The following is a 16,920-nucleotide window of genomic DNA, read 5'->3' as shown; positions in this document are numbered from 1 at the left end:
CTAACACTTACAAAGTTTTCTAATAATAAAAGCTCATTTTAAGAGGAAAAGTCGCCAGGTTTCTTGCTGAAATCAAATGCCAAATGCATATACACAAATTAATACAGGAAAGTGCTTTATCGACATCATGCAAATCCTTACATATTAACAGCTTCATCTTACTTCAAACGTTGAGAAAAACAATCTTAATAGAGATGAAGAAAAATCTAGACAGAAATATCGGAAGGGTAATCTTTTGGATGTCTGGTGACGGTTTCCCTGAGATGTTTCTCTTGTTCCTCAAGGTTTGATGGTGGATGATCATACACATCGGTGAACAACTCCGAAAGTGGAGGCTTCTCAGTTTTCTCTGCCACCTGAATTGCTTCCAATAACTGCACCAAATTGCTTTCTGTGTATTACAAACATGAACCAAAATGCAAATTTCTGGTAATCAAAACCGATTAATCAAATGATCACCTGTTTCCTCACACTGTTCCGAAGCTGAGTTTCTTGTTGTTCACTCCACCAGCCAATATTTTGAACCCAGTTTCGAAATCTGTTTACAGGGTTCCTAGCCTTTTTCCAGTAGACAATTTCATCAAGCTGGCGATACTTGGTTGAATCATCAGATGTGGAATGGTGTCCTACTCTGTATGTAAGGGCCTGAAATTAAGTAAAATAAAAGCTTAAAACACGAGGTTACGGTCGTTATTTTGCTTTAAATCCTGGATGAGACGTCACCTCAATAAGAATTGGTCTCTGCTCATTTATAGCCATTTCTCGGGCTGCAGAAACTGCACTGTAAACAGCAAGTGCATCATTTCCATCCACCCTGATGCTTCTGATTCCATAGGCTCGACCCTTTACAACAATGCCATCACCTGCCCATCATAATTAATGTATTCTAAATAAGTTCCAAACTGGAAACTCTAGAGGGGCTCCCTTTAAGCAAACAATGAGGAAAGCTAACGTACTTCGAAATTGTTCAGATACATTTGTACTGATTGCCCAGCCATTGTTGCGACAGAAGAAAATGACTGGAGCTTCCATAACTGCTGCAAAATTTAAACCAGCATGAAAATCACCCTGCAACAGATAAAAATGGAAAACCATGAGTTAACTAGTCTATAATAAGCAAATAAAGTATGAGATTATTCGTCTACTTACTTCACTGGTGCCACCATCTCCAATGTATGACACAACACATGCTTTTTTGTTGTCCATTTTAAGAGAATAAGCTATGCCTGCAGCTTGGGGAAGTTGTGTTCTAGAAATGAACTCCAAAAGTTGGTAAACTTAGGTACATTCGAGGAAAATTTATGCGGATTATGTAAAGAGCGAAAGCAGTTTAAGATGGGGTGTAGAAGCCTTACGCAATGGGAGACGAAATGGTGAAGAAATTGTGCTTTTTGGACCCATAATGAATCGGCATCTGCCGGCCTTTTCCATAATCAGCTTTGTTTCCAAAGCACTGGTCGGCGAATTCTTGCAACGTGAAACCACGCCATAACAAAACTCCCGGTTCACGGTACTGGCATTACATTGGTTAAATAATGCTTCAATTTCAATCACACAGACAAGACAGTGGACTAATATTAACTGTTGTTTTGCTTCTTGCTGTGTTGGGAAGTCGAAAAAAGAGAGGAGTAGTAGGTGTTCACCTGAGGCAAGATAATGTCTTGTTCAGAGAGAGCAGCAGCAGAGGCTATGCTAATTGCTTCTTCACCAGCAGAGGTGAGGTAAAAAGATATTCTTCCTTGCCTTTGTGCTTCATAGAATATGTTATCCATTATTTGTAAAGTCACCATGTTACTGTACATTTTTACTGCATCTTCTTTGCTTACCTGCAATAATATATTATTATTTTTAACTTTACAATATTTTTGAGTTTTAATGAGGGTATTAAAAGGTTAGCATTGTCAATATTTTAAACCGAGAAGCAAAACGAAAACCTGTTGAAAATCACAGTCCGAAATCAAGTCTCCATCATCTTCCAGAACTCGATAGCAAGGTACTCTGGTCTGTGAAGATTCTGAGATGAAACTCATTTCGGAAGTATAGGAAACTTTCCCCCCCGGAAAGTCCACTGACTGCCATGCCAAGGTCATTTATAATTTATTAGTGATAAATTTCAAATATGCTAAATTCTCCTCTCAGCTATATGATTCCCCTCCTGTACAAATGTACTACTATATAGGTTTCATGCAGCTTTAAGCGTTCAGGTGCGGGATCAGATTGGACGGGGTTTGTATTGAGACCATGCATGATGCTAATACATTTGTATTTGTACAAACTCTACTCAAAATATTTGTACATATTTATGAATAATTAACATAAACGTATTTTAGGCACACTTATTATTTTTTAAATATATTATTTATAAGGTGGGTTTTGTTTTGTTAAAATTTTAAATTTAGACATCACAACATAATTTTTTTAATGTTTATATAATATTATATTATTATAAAATTAAATTATATAATATACCAAATTAAATGAAAACATATTACAAAAGTATAAAATAGGTTGGGTTAGATCAAGCTCGGACTTTGAATGTTGAAGTTTAAACTCGATCCATATTTTAAACGGATCTAGTTTTTTATTCAAGCTCAATTTTCAAATCTCGTTTTTTTGTCTAAATCTTTTCATATTTAGGGTGGACTTTCAAACTTGAACAAATAATCTAACCTACCTATGAATACGTCAATCTCTTCATTAATTTTAATTTTTTATTGTAAATGTAAAATATGAGTTGTATCCTACCTAAAATATTTTTAGGGTTTAAATATCATAAATTAATATTTATATAGTAAATTTAAATAAAAATAATTTATATAAATTTAAGAGGAAGAGGGTCAGGTGGATCACCCAAGCCCCAACCCAATCTTGAATGATAATTAAATGATAAAAATTTGAGATGTCTTGTTGGGGTTTAGTTGAAGTAAGGGCAATTAAGACGTGGTAGCGTTAGTACCGTGAGATTAGAGATTAGCATCCATCCAAGGTCGAATGCGTTAGAAGATAGAGACTTGCATTCACCCTGATTGATTGAATTGAAGCAAAGCAAGTAAAAGCCAGCCCACGTTTGTTTGGTTTTTTTTTGGTGGTTGTTGTTTTCCTACTATTAATTATTGTGCTGAACAAGAAGATGGTAGAAGAGTTCCAGTGTGAGACGTCTGTTCCCCCATTTCTTTTTGTCGCTTTTATGCCTTCATTTTTACTTCTAGGAGCCCATCTCTATTCCTTTCCTTTTCTTTTTATAATTGTGACTAAAAGTGAGGTCGTCGGAAATTCAACTCTGAAAACCATTGAAATATATTTTATGCCAACACCAAAAGGTTGTCGGCTAAATCTCTCTCTCTCTCTCTCTCTTTAAGTATGAAGCAAAAATAACTACGTCTATTATTTATTGCATAAATTTAATACAATTTTAAAATATATTTTAATATTAATAAATTTAAAATTTACTATGTTCATGTTTGTACCAATTGATTAAGAAAAAATTAAGAGGATTAGAAAAAAATATCCTCAAGTCAGATATATACATTTAGGTATAATCACCTTTGTGCTCCCATTTTTTTGGTTTGAATACTAATTTCTTTAATTAAAAGGACCATTATTATAAAATAATTAAGAAGCAAATTCAACCCAAAGAAAAAAGCAATACGAATCAGATAAGGCAAGCTGAAAAACGTACAGTGGCGTCTAAAACAATACCCTTGTTTAACGGCTCATATTTTACACGTTTTTCATTGGAAAAAAAAGAAAAGAGAGAGAGTAAAACTTTATTACAGAAAAGTTATCGGAAAACGACATTTTTCATGAAGTGAAAGTGCATCCGATGGAGTTTAAGATTTTGAGATGAACATTTGATAATTATTATTTATTATTAGATGATTAAAAAGATCACTTTCCATTCATTCTGTAACTCAATATGAATAATGTTATAACTATATTATATATATATATATATAAAACCTCTTAAATTTTTCAGCATTCTTGGGAATTACTAACTTAGCAAGATTAACCCAAAAATTTCATTCAAGCGTAATAAGCATGCAAAGAAGGCAAGCCAATAGTACGTACCTGATTATCATCATCACTATCGCTAGACAGAAACGAATCATGTTGCTTTTCAGCTAAGGTGGTCTTGAAACGCTGAACGCAGAGAAGGGTAGCCCTGTTCCATGCCAATGGATCCATATGTCTCCGGTTCCGATCAGAAACCGGCCCTCCACGGTTCAAACCCCACCATAAACCAGAACTTTGGTTAACGTGGACAGCACCCCCCATGAACTCTTTGTTCATACGTTTCTTTATGTGGTTGGCAACGGTTCTTGATGATATTCTCAACCAATTCGCCATGGGAGATTAATTAAGAACAAAGGTTTTCTTTTCTTTTTATTGTTTGATTTTATGTCTTTTGATTATAGAGCTAGTCCTAGATGGTATAATTAATGAAAAGATAGAAGGAAAACTGAAAAGGAATCAATGTGAAAGAACGTAAATGGATTGGTATTGAATTGAAGGAAAATGGGAGGGCAAAGTGAGGTGGAAGAGATATCTTTTTTTTATTTTGTCGACACGCCATTCGGCGGGAGATTAGATATGGTCGACACTCAGACATTGACAGGTCATACATTTATCATTTTTGTTTATTTCAATATAGGTTAATTTCACCAAACCTCTTCAAACTATCTCTCCTCTTTTAAATTGGTAACTATACTTCAAAATGTTCTAATCGGGTCATTAAAATATTAACATTGTATCAATTAGGTTCTTTCATTAGGCTAATTGACAATTTTTGTGTTAATAAGTTCAAGTTTAACATTCAGCATTTTTAAAGCAATAAACAATGCCAACAAAATTTAATAGGGTTATTTTTTGGCTTCATCTAGATTTGGCCCCTAAAGTATACCCAATTTTTCACTTTGGTGCCTAAATTTTTTTTTGGTCCATTTGACATCTAAAGTACATTCACTTTCCAATTTGGTACCTAAAACACACCTCCGTTTTATTTTTTAGTCCATTTTTTGCCAGAGGTTAAAAATATATATTATAATCAATCACAAAGTGCCACGTGCATCTTTATGTAAAAACATGTAACACTGATCACCTGATTTGATAATAGATCCGAGCAAGAGATGTTACATTTAAGCACATAATCATCTTTGAAATCACATTCATACACTGGCCTTATAATATTTCTATTATACAATTATAGTTCATATTTACACTATACCAAACCTAAGTACATGCCATCTCTAAAGTCCAAAATTTATACATATACCAAAAAGAACTTGGAACTTTGAGAGTCGATGTGATTCCTGTGAAGAAGAACTCCTTGTATATTTTATCTGCTTCTTTTATCTATGCGTCTAAATAAACGCATTAAGCTACGTGAATAGCTTAGTAAGCACTCAACTAAATTCAATCTTACCCCATATATATATATAATTTAAATAAAATTTTAATAACATTTATTCATATAATTTTTTTCACTAATATACTTAAACTTTTAATTCATTTCCAAAACATAAAATTATTTAAATTAACTTTATAACTTATAGTTTTTACTTTAACACATATATTATCACTAATTAACTTTCACATTCACATATCAAAATCATTCTCTCATTTCACAAACATAACATAAACACTTATGTAACACCCCTAACCCATATCCGTCGCCGGGACAGGGTTACAGAGCATTATCAAAATTTACAAATCAAATACAAATATTTCATACCATTTAACATTTATATCAAAAATCAATCCTATTCAATCATATTGTCCCTTATATGAGCCCTCGAGGCCCAAAATATGTATTAGAAACAATTCGGGACTAAATCGGGTACTCAGAGAATTTTTCGCAAAATTTCAAAAAATTTTCAAGATGCAGGGGACACACGCTCGTGTGGCCAGGCCGTGTGTCTCACACGGTCGAGTAACATGTCTGTGTCTCAGGTCGTGTGGGCATTCAAATCAAGGACACACGGCCATGTCCCAGCCCGTGTCCAAATTAGAGAGGTTACTGACTTGGGTCACACGGCCAAGCCACATGCCCGTGTGCTAGGCCGTGTGAAAATTTCTGAGCATTCTGTTTTGCAATTTTAAAGATGTAGGGGACACACGACCAAACCACACGCCCATGTGCTAGGCCGTGTGTCACACACGGCTGAGACACACTCCCGTGTCTCTGCCCATGTGGATGAAATAGGCCATTTTCAAGCCTTATTTCTTACCCAATTTGTCTTTCACCTACATTCACACTTTAATATATTGACAAGCCAATACAGTACATCCAAATCAAGCTAATACCAAGTATCATACGTGACATATCAATACATATAACCAAGTATTTATTTTTATCAAATTAACCTAATACTTATAAAAACATCTTTGTACTAAATATGCCATTTCAATCATTCATCTATATATCTATATGATTTCCATCACTCATTCATTTCAAACACACATCAACCATATATATAGACTCTTATATACTCACCAAAACATATCTATCACAAGCCATTCCAATGGCTAGTTACAACCAAAATACATACATGCCATCAATGGCCCAATTCAACCTATACATGCCATTATAACCAAAATTTAGTTTGTTACATATACCGAAATGAGCCGAAGGATAGTGTGAGATATCTCCGCCAAGCTTCCAACCCAACGAGCTTCCGAATTACTATAAAACAGGGAAAATAAACCAGAGTAAGCATTTTAATGCTTAGTAAGTTCGTATAATGAAAATTAACTTACCATTCATTTACACTTAAGGTAAGCATACAAAGCATACTCAAGCAATTTGGCCAAAAGCCCTAACACATATCCTCATCAACAATGTTAGACATATATTTCATATAATTATCAAGAAATATGTGTGAGCGCAAAAATAATCAAATTTCTATATACTTATATTTTTCACATCATATGTCCATATATCATGAATAAAACATATCCATGTATTTCAAGTATTTACTCATAATAATTCATCTTAAATTCATATTATCTCATATCGGAACTTTACCCGTTGAACCACTTAAAATATCGATGGATACAAGGGTAGTACACATGAAGTGTACAAAACTGTAAACCGTCATTCATATTCAGGAATGCTCATACAAGCACATAAACGGGAAGCTCCGGAGAGCCATTAATGAGAAGCTCATACGAGCTAATATCGGGAAGGTTCAAGAGAGCCAATATCGAGAAGCTCATGAAAGAGCCTTTAATCGAGAAGCTCCGAAGAGCTATATATCGAGACACTCATAAGAGCTGTGGTGTGTCCACAACACATGCTGATCACAACCAATTGGGATGTTCCGAAGAGCTATTAACGGGAAGCTCGCAAGAACCATATATCGGGAAGCTCATGAGAGCTAATAACGAGACGCTCTTTCGAGCTATGGTGTGTCTGCAACACATGCAAGACCACAACCAATTCGGGAACCCTGTATCCATCGATTTTTATTTATTCAAACAGAACTTAATACTTGATGATCATTGTCGGATATGTGATAAATTTCTTATACATGACAATTATACATTCACATACATACAATTAAATTAACACATATAAATTCTCAATTTAGTTACACGAACTTACTTCGACAAGTGTTCGTGTATTTGTAATCTACTAATCCGATACCTTCTCTTTTCCTAATTCTAACTTCGTATTTGGTCTATCCTAATCTATATGAATGAATTTAACATCAACTCATATTCAATTCAATTCAATTCACACCTTTGGAAAAATTACCATTTTGCCCCTATACTTTCATTTAATTACGATTTCGTCCCTAGGCTTGGAAAATGAAATTCATGCAATTTAATCCTTATTCCAAGCCTAGTCGTTTTTACATGTAACAATAGCAGCCCGTATAATTCACAAAATTTTAGAATTTTTCATGAATTTTACAACTTTTCAATTTAGTCCCTAAATCATAATTTCATCGAAATTTCCTTTACAAAATTTGTTTATCTATCAACAACTTTTTATTTTCTACCATAAAATTTCATAATTCAACTATACTCGTCCATGAAAAAACCCTAACACTTTGATAACTTTGCATATTAATCCCCGAGATAACTAAATTAAGCTATTACGATCTCGAAAATATGAAAATTACTAAAAATGGGACAAGAACACATACCTAATTAAGCCAAGTAAGTTTGCTAGAGCTTAAGCTCTTATGGCTAGGGTTTCCATGTCTTTAATTTGGGAAAGATGATGATAAATAATGATATTTTTTATTTAATTAATTTATCATCTTTTATTATTTCATCTTTCCAATTTAGTCATTTTCTTTATTTAATTTTCCAATGATGAATCATCATACTTATCTACTAACTCATTTTAATGGTCTTTTTGTCATATAAGGACCTCAAATTTTGAATTCCATAGTTATTTGATCCAATTAAACAATTGGTAAAATTTTCCTAACAAAATTTTTATACGATATTCCTAACATACGGTAGACCATAAAATACTGTTAAAATAAATTTTCTTTTGAACTCGAATTTGTGGTATCGAAACTACTGTTCCGATTTTACTGAAAATGAGCTGTTACAACTTAATTCACACATATCATTTAACACTTCATTCACATGTTCCATTTATCTTTACTTTCACATATTATTACACATACACACACACACACACGTACACGTACACGAACACGTACACATACACATACACATACACATACACTTTTACTTTCACATATCATTTTTTGCAGTCCTTAGTAAATCTTAAAGGATTTCAACAATTTCGATACATTGCAGAGATTTAGGCCAAACATGAACTCCTGACCTATAATGGAACTTTGTTAAAGGGAACTCCAAAAAAATATAGAGGAACTCCATTTAACACATTACATAACCCAATACTCCTCTCTTGATCCCCTCTGAACCCCAGCATTACCAACCCAGTTCCCATCCGAACCCCCAACCCCTCTCAACTCCATAGTCATTTCATTATCAAATATCATATTTCCTCTTGAGTTCACCAAGGCATTTATTTACATGTCACTTTCATATAACATACTTGATATATCACACATATATCACTTTGAATCACATAAACACATTCACTACATTTTTATTTCACATATATCACTTTATTCACAGTTCATAAAAATACAAACATAACATATATTCACAACACTATCATTAAGCACTTTACTTCCTTATAACACTTCACTTAAAATATTTTATTTCACTATTTTAGCACACATAGTAACTTTTGAATATTTTACAATTTAATCCTTAATTTCATGTAAATTCAATAATTATTATATCACTTTACACTTCATTACTATTACATAACACTTCATTTAAGTCTTTAATCACAATATTGGTTTCACATAGCACATTTTATCCACTTTCCAATTTAGTCCTCTCTATAATAATTTGGTTTACAACATCTATTCACTTATCAATTTATGACAAACAAATAAATTTTCACTCTTTCTAATTTAATCTTTAGTTTCATGAAATTCATTAATCACTAAATTATCACTTTATCATTTCTTACATTACTAACATACCTTTATTTATGTATTCACTACTAAATTCAATATTCACAATCATATATTATTTATTTATTTCATATTAAAGTTTTAAATACTCAAACATTCAAAAAAAAACTTGAATTTCAATTAAGTGCTTACCTATTTCTTCACTTGAAATAAACATTTTCTTCACATTCTCAAGCTTTCCTTCACTTTCATCTTCATCTAAGTTGTTTCTATGATTGAAAATATTTCCATAACACTCTAAGATACGAAATTCATGGAAAATTTTCTTTCTTTTTCTCTCGCTTTCTTTCTTTCTTTCCCTTTTATTTTTGTTATCCAAGTTTCTGCCATCCCACTTTACCTCTCCTATAGAAATATCTACAATTTTCTTTTCTTTCAATTTAATCCTTATTTCATCAACCAATTAAATTATGCCACTTTTCATCCATAATTACCACATTTTTCCTTAAAATATACAACTCATGAGCTTAGGTGTTTAACATCATCATTCTGTCTCCAAATATTATTTAAAAATAGAAAAGTTGCATTTAGGTCCCTCCTTCACAAAATGGGAAAATTACACTTTAGTCTTGTAATTTTCCATTTTATTCAATTTAGTCCTTATCTTGATTTTCCAACTTCATATATCAATATATCTCCTGTCACATTCATAAAAATATTTCTTAAAGTTTTGCCCTTTTTCTAAAATGATAAATTTACACTTTTACCTTTCAACTTTTAAAATTTTGCAATTTAATCCTTACTAAATTTCATTATTCATACTTTCTCTCCAAATACTTAGTTTATATTTAAAACACTTGTCCTTTCTTAGAAACCAAAATTTTGAGGGTATTACAAAAAAATTTATTTAATGTATAGACACATTAAAAATATAAAAATAGAAATAAATATATAAAATTCAGAAAAAATATAAAATCTAGAAAAAACATATAAATTATAAAACTAAAATTTACAACAAAAATATGATAATTGAAAAGAAATTAGTTGAAATTAATAATATTATTACAAAAATGTAAAAATTATAAAAAGTTTTAAAATATTTTTTATAAAATTCCAAAATATATAATTCTAAAATTCTAAAATGGCATTTAAATTTCAAGTTTTTTTTTGCAAAACTTGAAATTTAAATATTTTTAATTTTTCAATTTTATATATTATTTTAAATTTTAAAATTTAAAATTATGCGTTTTATAATTTTATAAAAATAGTATACATAAAAAATAAATAATTATAAAAACATAAGTATATTTATTAAAAATATAATATAAACATAATAATATATAAATTCTACACATAAAAAAATTAACAGATTCTATAAAAAATAACAAATAAAAAACTAGGTTTTTTACGTCAATAATATGAAAAATAAATAACTTAGGAAAATGGGGTGGAATGTAGATTATTTTAGCACAAACCATTTTCATAAATAATATGTTTTCTATCTTTTTATAATTTTTTTCATATTATTGATATAAAAACTTAAACTACAAACATAACATCAACACTTACTAATCTATTAAGATATAAAATCAGTAAAATTTGACATTTAAAAAAATGGTTGATTGATGAATGATTTAGCTTTCACGAACGAAACATTTACATGTATAATTTTCTCTTTACATCGGGGAAATCTTGATCTCACTACATTAATCCAAGCTAATTGCAAGTAAGGGTATCGACAAAAACACTCCTAGCTGCCTTGGAATTTGAAACAAGTGGCTAGATAAAAGCACCCACGTGAGTATAACCAGGTTAGAAAAGAGTCAGATGGGACCCGATAAAATGAGATTGAGTGGGGATAATAACGATGGGCTGTTCTTCTCTAACAAACCTGGGCCTTCATTGCCTTTATATGAAATAGGTCCAGATTTTGGGCCATGTTGAAATACTACTAGGGTGCCTTACGAAACAAATTCGAAGTGCTCGAGGAAATTGAAGAATGCTTATTGGGAAAAACAAAAGACCCTAAGCTCTAAATATGGTGTTGCGCCAATTCATTGGTAATTTAGTGCTTAGGCATGATGAGTTTTTACTTGTGGTCTCATTAACTTTATATTGGCTTTGTAATCTTTTAACTTTTTAATCAAATTTTAAATTTAGAAAAAAATATTTCAATCTCACTAACCAAGCTCCATGTAAGGATGTCGATGTTGCTTCTAGAATTTGAAACAAGTGGCTAGAAGAGGTATTTTTGATAAAGTGAAACTGATAAATTGAAAGTGATGATATTGTTACCGTCCTATGAAAAACATGATAAGCATGTTAAGTGATAGTGATGAATTGAGTATATGTTACATGACTATTATTAGTGTTGATTTATTACATAGCATGACATAGTGCATTGCATGAGGCGGGACATTATATGAAGGAAGAGTGACAGTTTATTAAATCTACAAACAAGTGGTGGCTCGTCCACAAACCCAATGGCAGTTTGTTTAATTTGCAACTATGTTGTGTATTCATAACAAGTGACAGTAACTGCAAATGTTTTTATTTAAAATACTAGTGGTTTACCTACGTTTCATTTTCTTTACAAAGCGGCAGTTTATCTACAAAGCAGTGGTGGCTCGTCCACAATCTGGAGTGATATGGTACATGAGTTCTGAACTCTTAAGTGAGGTGTGTAGTGGAGTTGAGTAGGATTTTTCTATTAATTTGAAACTGCATTGCATTCATTAGCATATGCATACAAAACTATGATTTCTGAAATAGTGCCGCGAAGTGATGCAATGTAAAATCATTAATCTAAAGTGCTTTATGATTGTGATTATTCTTAGAATTGTTTACTCATGTGCTTTCTATACTGTTTTGTTTCGGGTTCCTTGTGATTGAACTCACACTAAGCTTTTTTAGCTTACCCCCTTATTTTCTTTCCTTTTAGATAACCCACAAGGTTAAGACGCGGACTTGACATTCTGAGGGTCGGCTCGGAATATTGATTTCTATATCAAAGAAGTGGTTTATCCACAACATGGTATGAAGGTAGAGGAGTTCTAAGGAACTCCTAATTGTGGTGTGTAGCGGTAGGGTAGAACCTTTTTACTGTTAAACCAAATTTGCATTGCATTCATAAGCAATTACATGGCTACAAACATTGAAATATTATGTTGATTAGTTGCTCTGAATTACCATATTTTGTATTTGCTAATTTAGTTGTGGTTTGTTCTATGAGTTGATATTTTGCTTGACTTGTTTGTTGTTTGCTAATTAGGGTCTCAGCTCAATTTTATTTACTAAAATATTCTTAAGTTATTATTTGATATCTTAAGGATTACCGTGGCATAGGACTTAGGTTTTGTTTTCTTTTAGCATACATGACATTTAATTGATTTTAGGATATCAAAATATGAATATTAATTAATTATGCATAAACTTCTAATTTTATTAAAATTTAAATTATTATCACTTTTCATTGCTAATTTATAAATAAGAATTAGGTATTAAATAAATCGAAAAATTAACTAAGTTTTCTTAAAAGTAGTCACTGTTACATAAGAGAGCTAAATTAAATCGATTCTTGATAACTCGTACGTTTTCTAAAATTAAACAAATATTCTAAAATAGCTGTTTTAAACCCTCGTCGCTACTAGGCTATTTAGTGACGGATATAATCTCCCTAATCCTGCTGTAACATTTAGACCAAATTGAGAAAGCTACAAATTATAACCTTAGTTAAAAGACCTTGTCAAGTCAACCAGGTATATGAAGTGAGAGCTGGCAGCTATAAGGGCTTGTCCAACTAAAAGCTCCTCTAAACTTTGTGAAATGTTGATAGGTCTTACATCACATCCTATAAAAATTCTCGTAACTTTATTGATAACTCTATAAAATATAAGTAGGCCACTCAATAAACCTATTGTGAGTAGGTTATAACCCTACTATCAATCTTTATATTTTTAATGAAATTCACATATTTATTAAGTATGAGTAATTAATTCTTTAATTTTGTTATTAGCATAGTGAGTTTCTTTTATACAAGATTACCCAAATTTTTATTCAAATTTAAAAATAAATCAAATTGACTTTTGTTTTTTCCCACATAATTTATTGCAATTAATAATGTTCTAATGTTCATATTACTACTAGTTATGCATATATTGGAAGTGAGTGACAAGTTTTGGTAGTAAATTTAGGAAAGAAATTTAATTATTACTGTTGGCTATTTTTATTATGAATATTAATCAAAATTAAAACAGTAAAAGGTATGTAAGCTTGGCATGAATATAAGTAAAATGGTAGTGAACATATATATAAAGATTGAAGCTTAAAATAAAAACCAAGAATTTATAAATGTTTTAAAAAAAACCCAGAATTAGTTTGTGTAGTAAGAAACATGAGATATCCTAAGGAATTTGGTTGGGAAAAAGTCTTGCTTACCTTTCTCAAAAGGGAAAAAACTTGATGAAAGGCTTTCCCATAATGATGGCATTTTACAATGCAAAATTTAAGTAAGATTTTATCTGTTACAGTTGTGTCCTTTTTATTAGCTGAAATTTTGTCAATAAAAGCCACATCAACTTACCTTCTTACTGATTATGCTCACATTTTTTCTCGCCAATCAACTTTTATTAATAAAGAAATTAAATTTAGTAATTAATGATGATCCAAAAGAATTTTATGAAATTCAAGCTGGAGAATACAAAACTTCCATAGAAATTTGTAAATTACATGATAAAACATAACAATTTTTTATTGTATCAACAATAAAATAGTAAATAAATATTGTTCACCCACTCAACCACAATAAAGCATTAAAGATGGGACGATAACTTTAATTTAGTTGTCTTATTTAACAAGTGGATATTATGGACACTACACCTAATTGTAATGGGATTTTATTTTGGAGATCATGTCGCAAGATTTTCTTCGGCTTGCGGCCTTTTCCGCCTTGTTTCCATTTTCAAAAGGCTAGTTAATAATTAAGCTGAATCCGCAGCAATGCTACGAAGCACCACGGTCTCCACCGTGAGACCCGGCCCAAAGGCCAGTAAGACGCCCCACTCTAGCCCTTCAGTGGCGGCGGCGGTTTTGCCTTCTTCTGTTGACCTTTTTCTCATCTCATCAAGAACGAATAGGACGCTTGGACTCCACATGTTTCCATACTCACTTAACACATGCCAGCTTGCTTTAAGCTTGTCGCTTCCCAATCCAAGTTTCTCTTCAATACGTTTAAGAACAGCTGGGCCACCGGGATGAACTACGTAAAACAATTTGTTCCAATCATCAACACCACATGGACCTAATGTTTCGAATAAGCATTGCTCAATGTTGTTGGCAATCACATTGGGCAACTTTTTAGACAAATAATACGCCATACCCATTTCACGTATTTTTGCTATTATCACGTCATCAGAGTCGGGGATAACAGCCTGTTTAGCTGATACAATTTGAAACAAAGGGCGCTCGTTGATGGTGGCGTTAGGGTTGGCACCAACAATGACAGCTGCAGCTCCGTCAGAAAAAAGTGCAGATCCCACGAGTACGTCTAAATGGGTCTCCGAGGGTGGCTGGAAAGACCCTACCATGATCTCAGAGCACACAGCAAGTACTCGAGCTCCGGGATTGTTCTCTGCCAAATCCTTGGCGAGGCGCAGGGCAGTCCCAGCAGCAAAGCAACCTTGTTGATAAAGCATGAATCTCTGAACTGAAGATTTTAGGCCGATGAGCTTTGCAAGCTGATGGTCAGCAGCTGGCATGTCGATCCCTGATGATGTACAAACTATAAGGTGAGTGATGTTTGAAATGGGTTGTCCCCATTCTTTGATGGCCTTCAATGCCGCGTCCTTGCCAAGCTTGGGCACTTCAGTTACAAGGATTTCTTGACGAGCATCAAAAGATGGAGCCTTGTAGATAATTAAGTTTGGATTCTTGTTGATAATATCTTCCGTCAGGTGCATGTAACGTTTCCTAATTGCAGATTTCTCACCTAAAAACACTAAAAGTTTAAAACCATAGCAGACATCTCCATGAAAATATAAAGTAAACTGTTTTTATTTGAAATATCGGTCATCAGTTCAAGTTTTGGTTAACTAACTAAACGCAACATGTTTTTGGACTTCTAAGGGTATCTATTTCTCTTATTTATTCGTTGAGCCCTTGATGTTTAAATTTTTTGTCTTTCAGATGTTGGTGTGATATTTTATGTTGACATATATTATTTATATTGAAAAATAATTTAAGAATTATTAAAACATGCAAAAAAATTAGAATGAAATATAGTGTATCATGTTTAAAAGATTAACATTTTAGATGATATTTTGTTAAAAAAAAGCAAGCTAACGATTTTTTGAAAGTTGGAGGCAGACCAAATTTAGCTTCAAAAAAAAAAAAGGAAGAATGAAGGAAAAATTGATAAAAAAATGTAAGTACTAAAGGACTAAATTTATAATTATTCCTATCTCAGTTGATAGAAATCTCTCTTTGGTAATAAAGATTTGCATTAAAAAGTAAAAAGAAAATCAAGGTAACCCTTTGATACTTACAGATACGTCGAAACTTATCCTTCAAAGATGTAAGATGGTGGCTTTTAGTAACTCGAAAGTAAAAATCAGGGTAATCAACTTGGTTGAAACAATGGGGCGGATTTGCAGTGCCAATCGCTAGAACCGCAGCTCTTCCTCGGCTGTTCTCATTCATTGTATCTAACGACCCCATCCAGCTATTTCAGTTTTCTTCAAATTGAGTTGATTAGAATGGGATTGGGCCAGAAATGGTATATTATGGTTGATGGTGGTGGCTGTTTAATATTTAGAGGCCAAGAGCATTGTTAATCTACTTTTCTTCTCTGATATATATATACACATTTGAGGCCAGATTTCATAATCTTTATACGATAAGAAATCAATGTGATTAATATCACATGTCATATTAGGACAAAATAAAAAGAAGAAAGTAAGAGGAGGGTAGAGATGACAATGAAAGCTTTTGGTGGAGGAAACCAGATTTACTTTTACCTTTCCGGTTGTCGCAGATCTTTTTTCAAAGTTTTTCTCTTTTTATTTCTTTAGCTCATTTGTTTATGAGATCCACAAATTCACATATTCCTAAGAGATATTTATATTTTTTCAACCATCACAATGGGAATCGATGCAGACACATAATTTGCACGTTTTTCACCTTTCTTTATACAAAAATGATTTACTTTAGTCAGTTTGCCTTTTGGATGGTTTTTGGTGGGTTACCATCAAAATGGTAACGAAAATTACAAATAAAATTTTAAATTTTAAAAGATACAAAAATTAAAAATGATTAAATTAAAATATAAAGATTAAATTTAAAACTTTACAAAGTATTTTAACTTAAAATTAAAATTTAGAACGAAAAACTTTATTGTTGGGATTATTAATATATTAAATTTAGCAACAATTGCAAATATTTCAATCTT

The 16,920-nt window shown here is 31.9% G+C and overlaps 2 protein-coding genes across 2 annotated transcripts; both read right to left on the bottom strand.

Annotated features, from left to right (window-relative positions):
* Window positions 1–59: 59 nt before the first annotated feature.
* LOC105770674 (2-oxoisovalerate dehydrogenase subunit alpha 1, mitochondrial) lies at window positions 60–4,544 on the bottom strand. The gene is made up of 9 exons (XM_012591991.2): window positions 4,069–4,544; window positions 1,935–2,072; window positions 1,644–1,826; window positions 1,356–1,513; window positions 1,150–1,249; window positions 957–1,068; window positions 724–863; window positions 460–645; window positions 60–374 (listed from the first exon to the last, which is right to left on the bottom strand). The coding sequence occupies exons 1-9, from the start codon at window positions 4,345–4,347 to the stop codon at window positions 207–209; spliced, it is 1,464 nt and encodes a 487-aa protein (XP_012447445.1). The 5' UTR covers window positions 4,348–4,544; the 3' UTR covers window positions 60–206.
* A 9,637-nt stretch (window positions 4,545–14,181) lies between these two features.
* LOC105770782 (chalcone synthase 2) lies at window positions 14,182–16,333 on the bottom strand. Its single transcript, XM_012592119.2, has 2 exons — window positions 16,019–16,333; window positions 14,182–15,462 (listed from the first exon to the last, which is right to left on the bottom strand). Exons 1-2 carry the CDS (start codon window positions 16,188–16,190, stop codon window positions 14,456–14,458), a joined length of 1,179 nt encoding a protein of 392 aa, XP_012447573.1. The 5' UTR covers window positions 16,191–16,333; the 3' UTR covers window positions 14,182–14,455.
* Window positions 16,334–16,920: the final 587 nt, after the last annotated feature.

This window comes from Gossypium raimondii, chromosome 5 (assembly GCF_025698545.1).
Source record: "Gossypium raimondii isolate GPD5lz chromosome 5, ASM2569854v1, whole genome shotgun sequence".
NCBI lineage: Eukaryota > Viridiplantae > Streptophyta > Magnoliopsida > Malvales > Malvaceae > Gossypium > Gossypium raimondii.
The sequence above is the reverse complement of the archived record's forward strand: the minus strand, read 5'-3'. Positions and strand labels throughout refer to the sequence as shown.

Excerpts from the sequence above, each read along its gene's own strand:
- LOC105770674 (XM_012591991.2), bottom strand. The coding sequence starts at position 4,347 with ATGGCGAATTGGTTGAGAATATCATCAAGAACCGTTGCCAACCACATA. Across the intron at positions 2,073-4,068 it reads ATAGTGATGATGATAATCAG|TCAGTGGACTTTCCGGGGGG; the intron begins GTACGTACTATT and ends TTGGCATGGCAG. Across the intron at positions 646-723 it reads AGAGACCAATTCTTATTGAG|GCCCTTACATACAGAGTAGG; the intron begins GTGACGTCTCAT and ends ACTTAATTTCAG.
- LOC105770782 (XM_012592119.2), bottom strand. The coding sequence starts at position 16,190 with ATGGGGTCGTTAGATACAATGAATGAGAACAGCCGAGGAAGAGCTGCG. Across the intron at positions 15,463-16,018 it reads GGATAAGTTTCGACGTATCT|GTGAGAAATCTGCAATTAGG; the intron begins GTAAGTATCAAA and ends TAGTGTTTTTAG.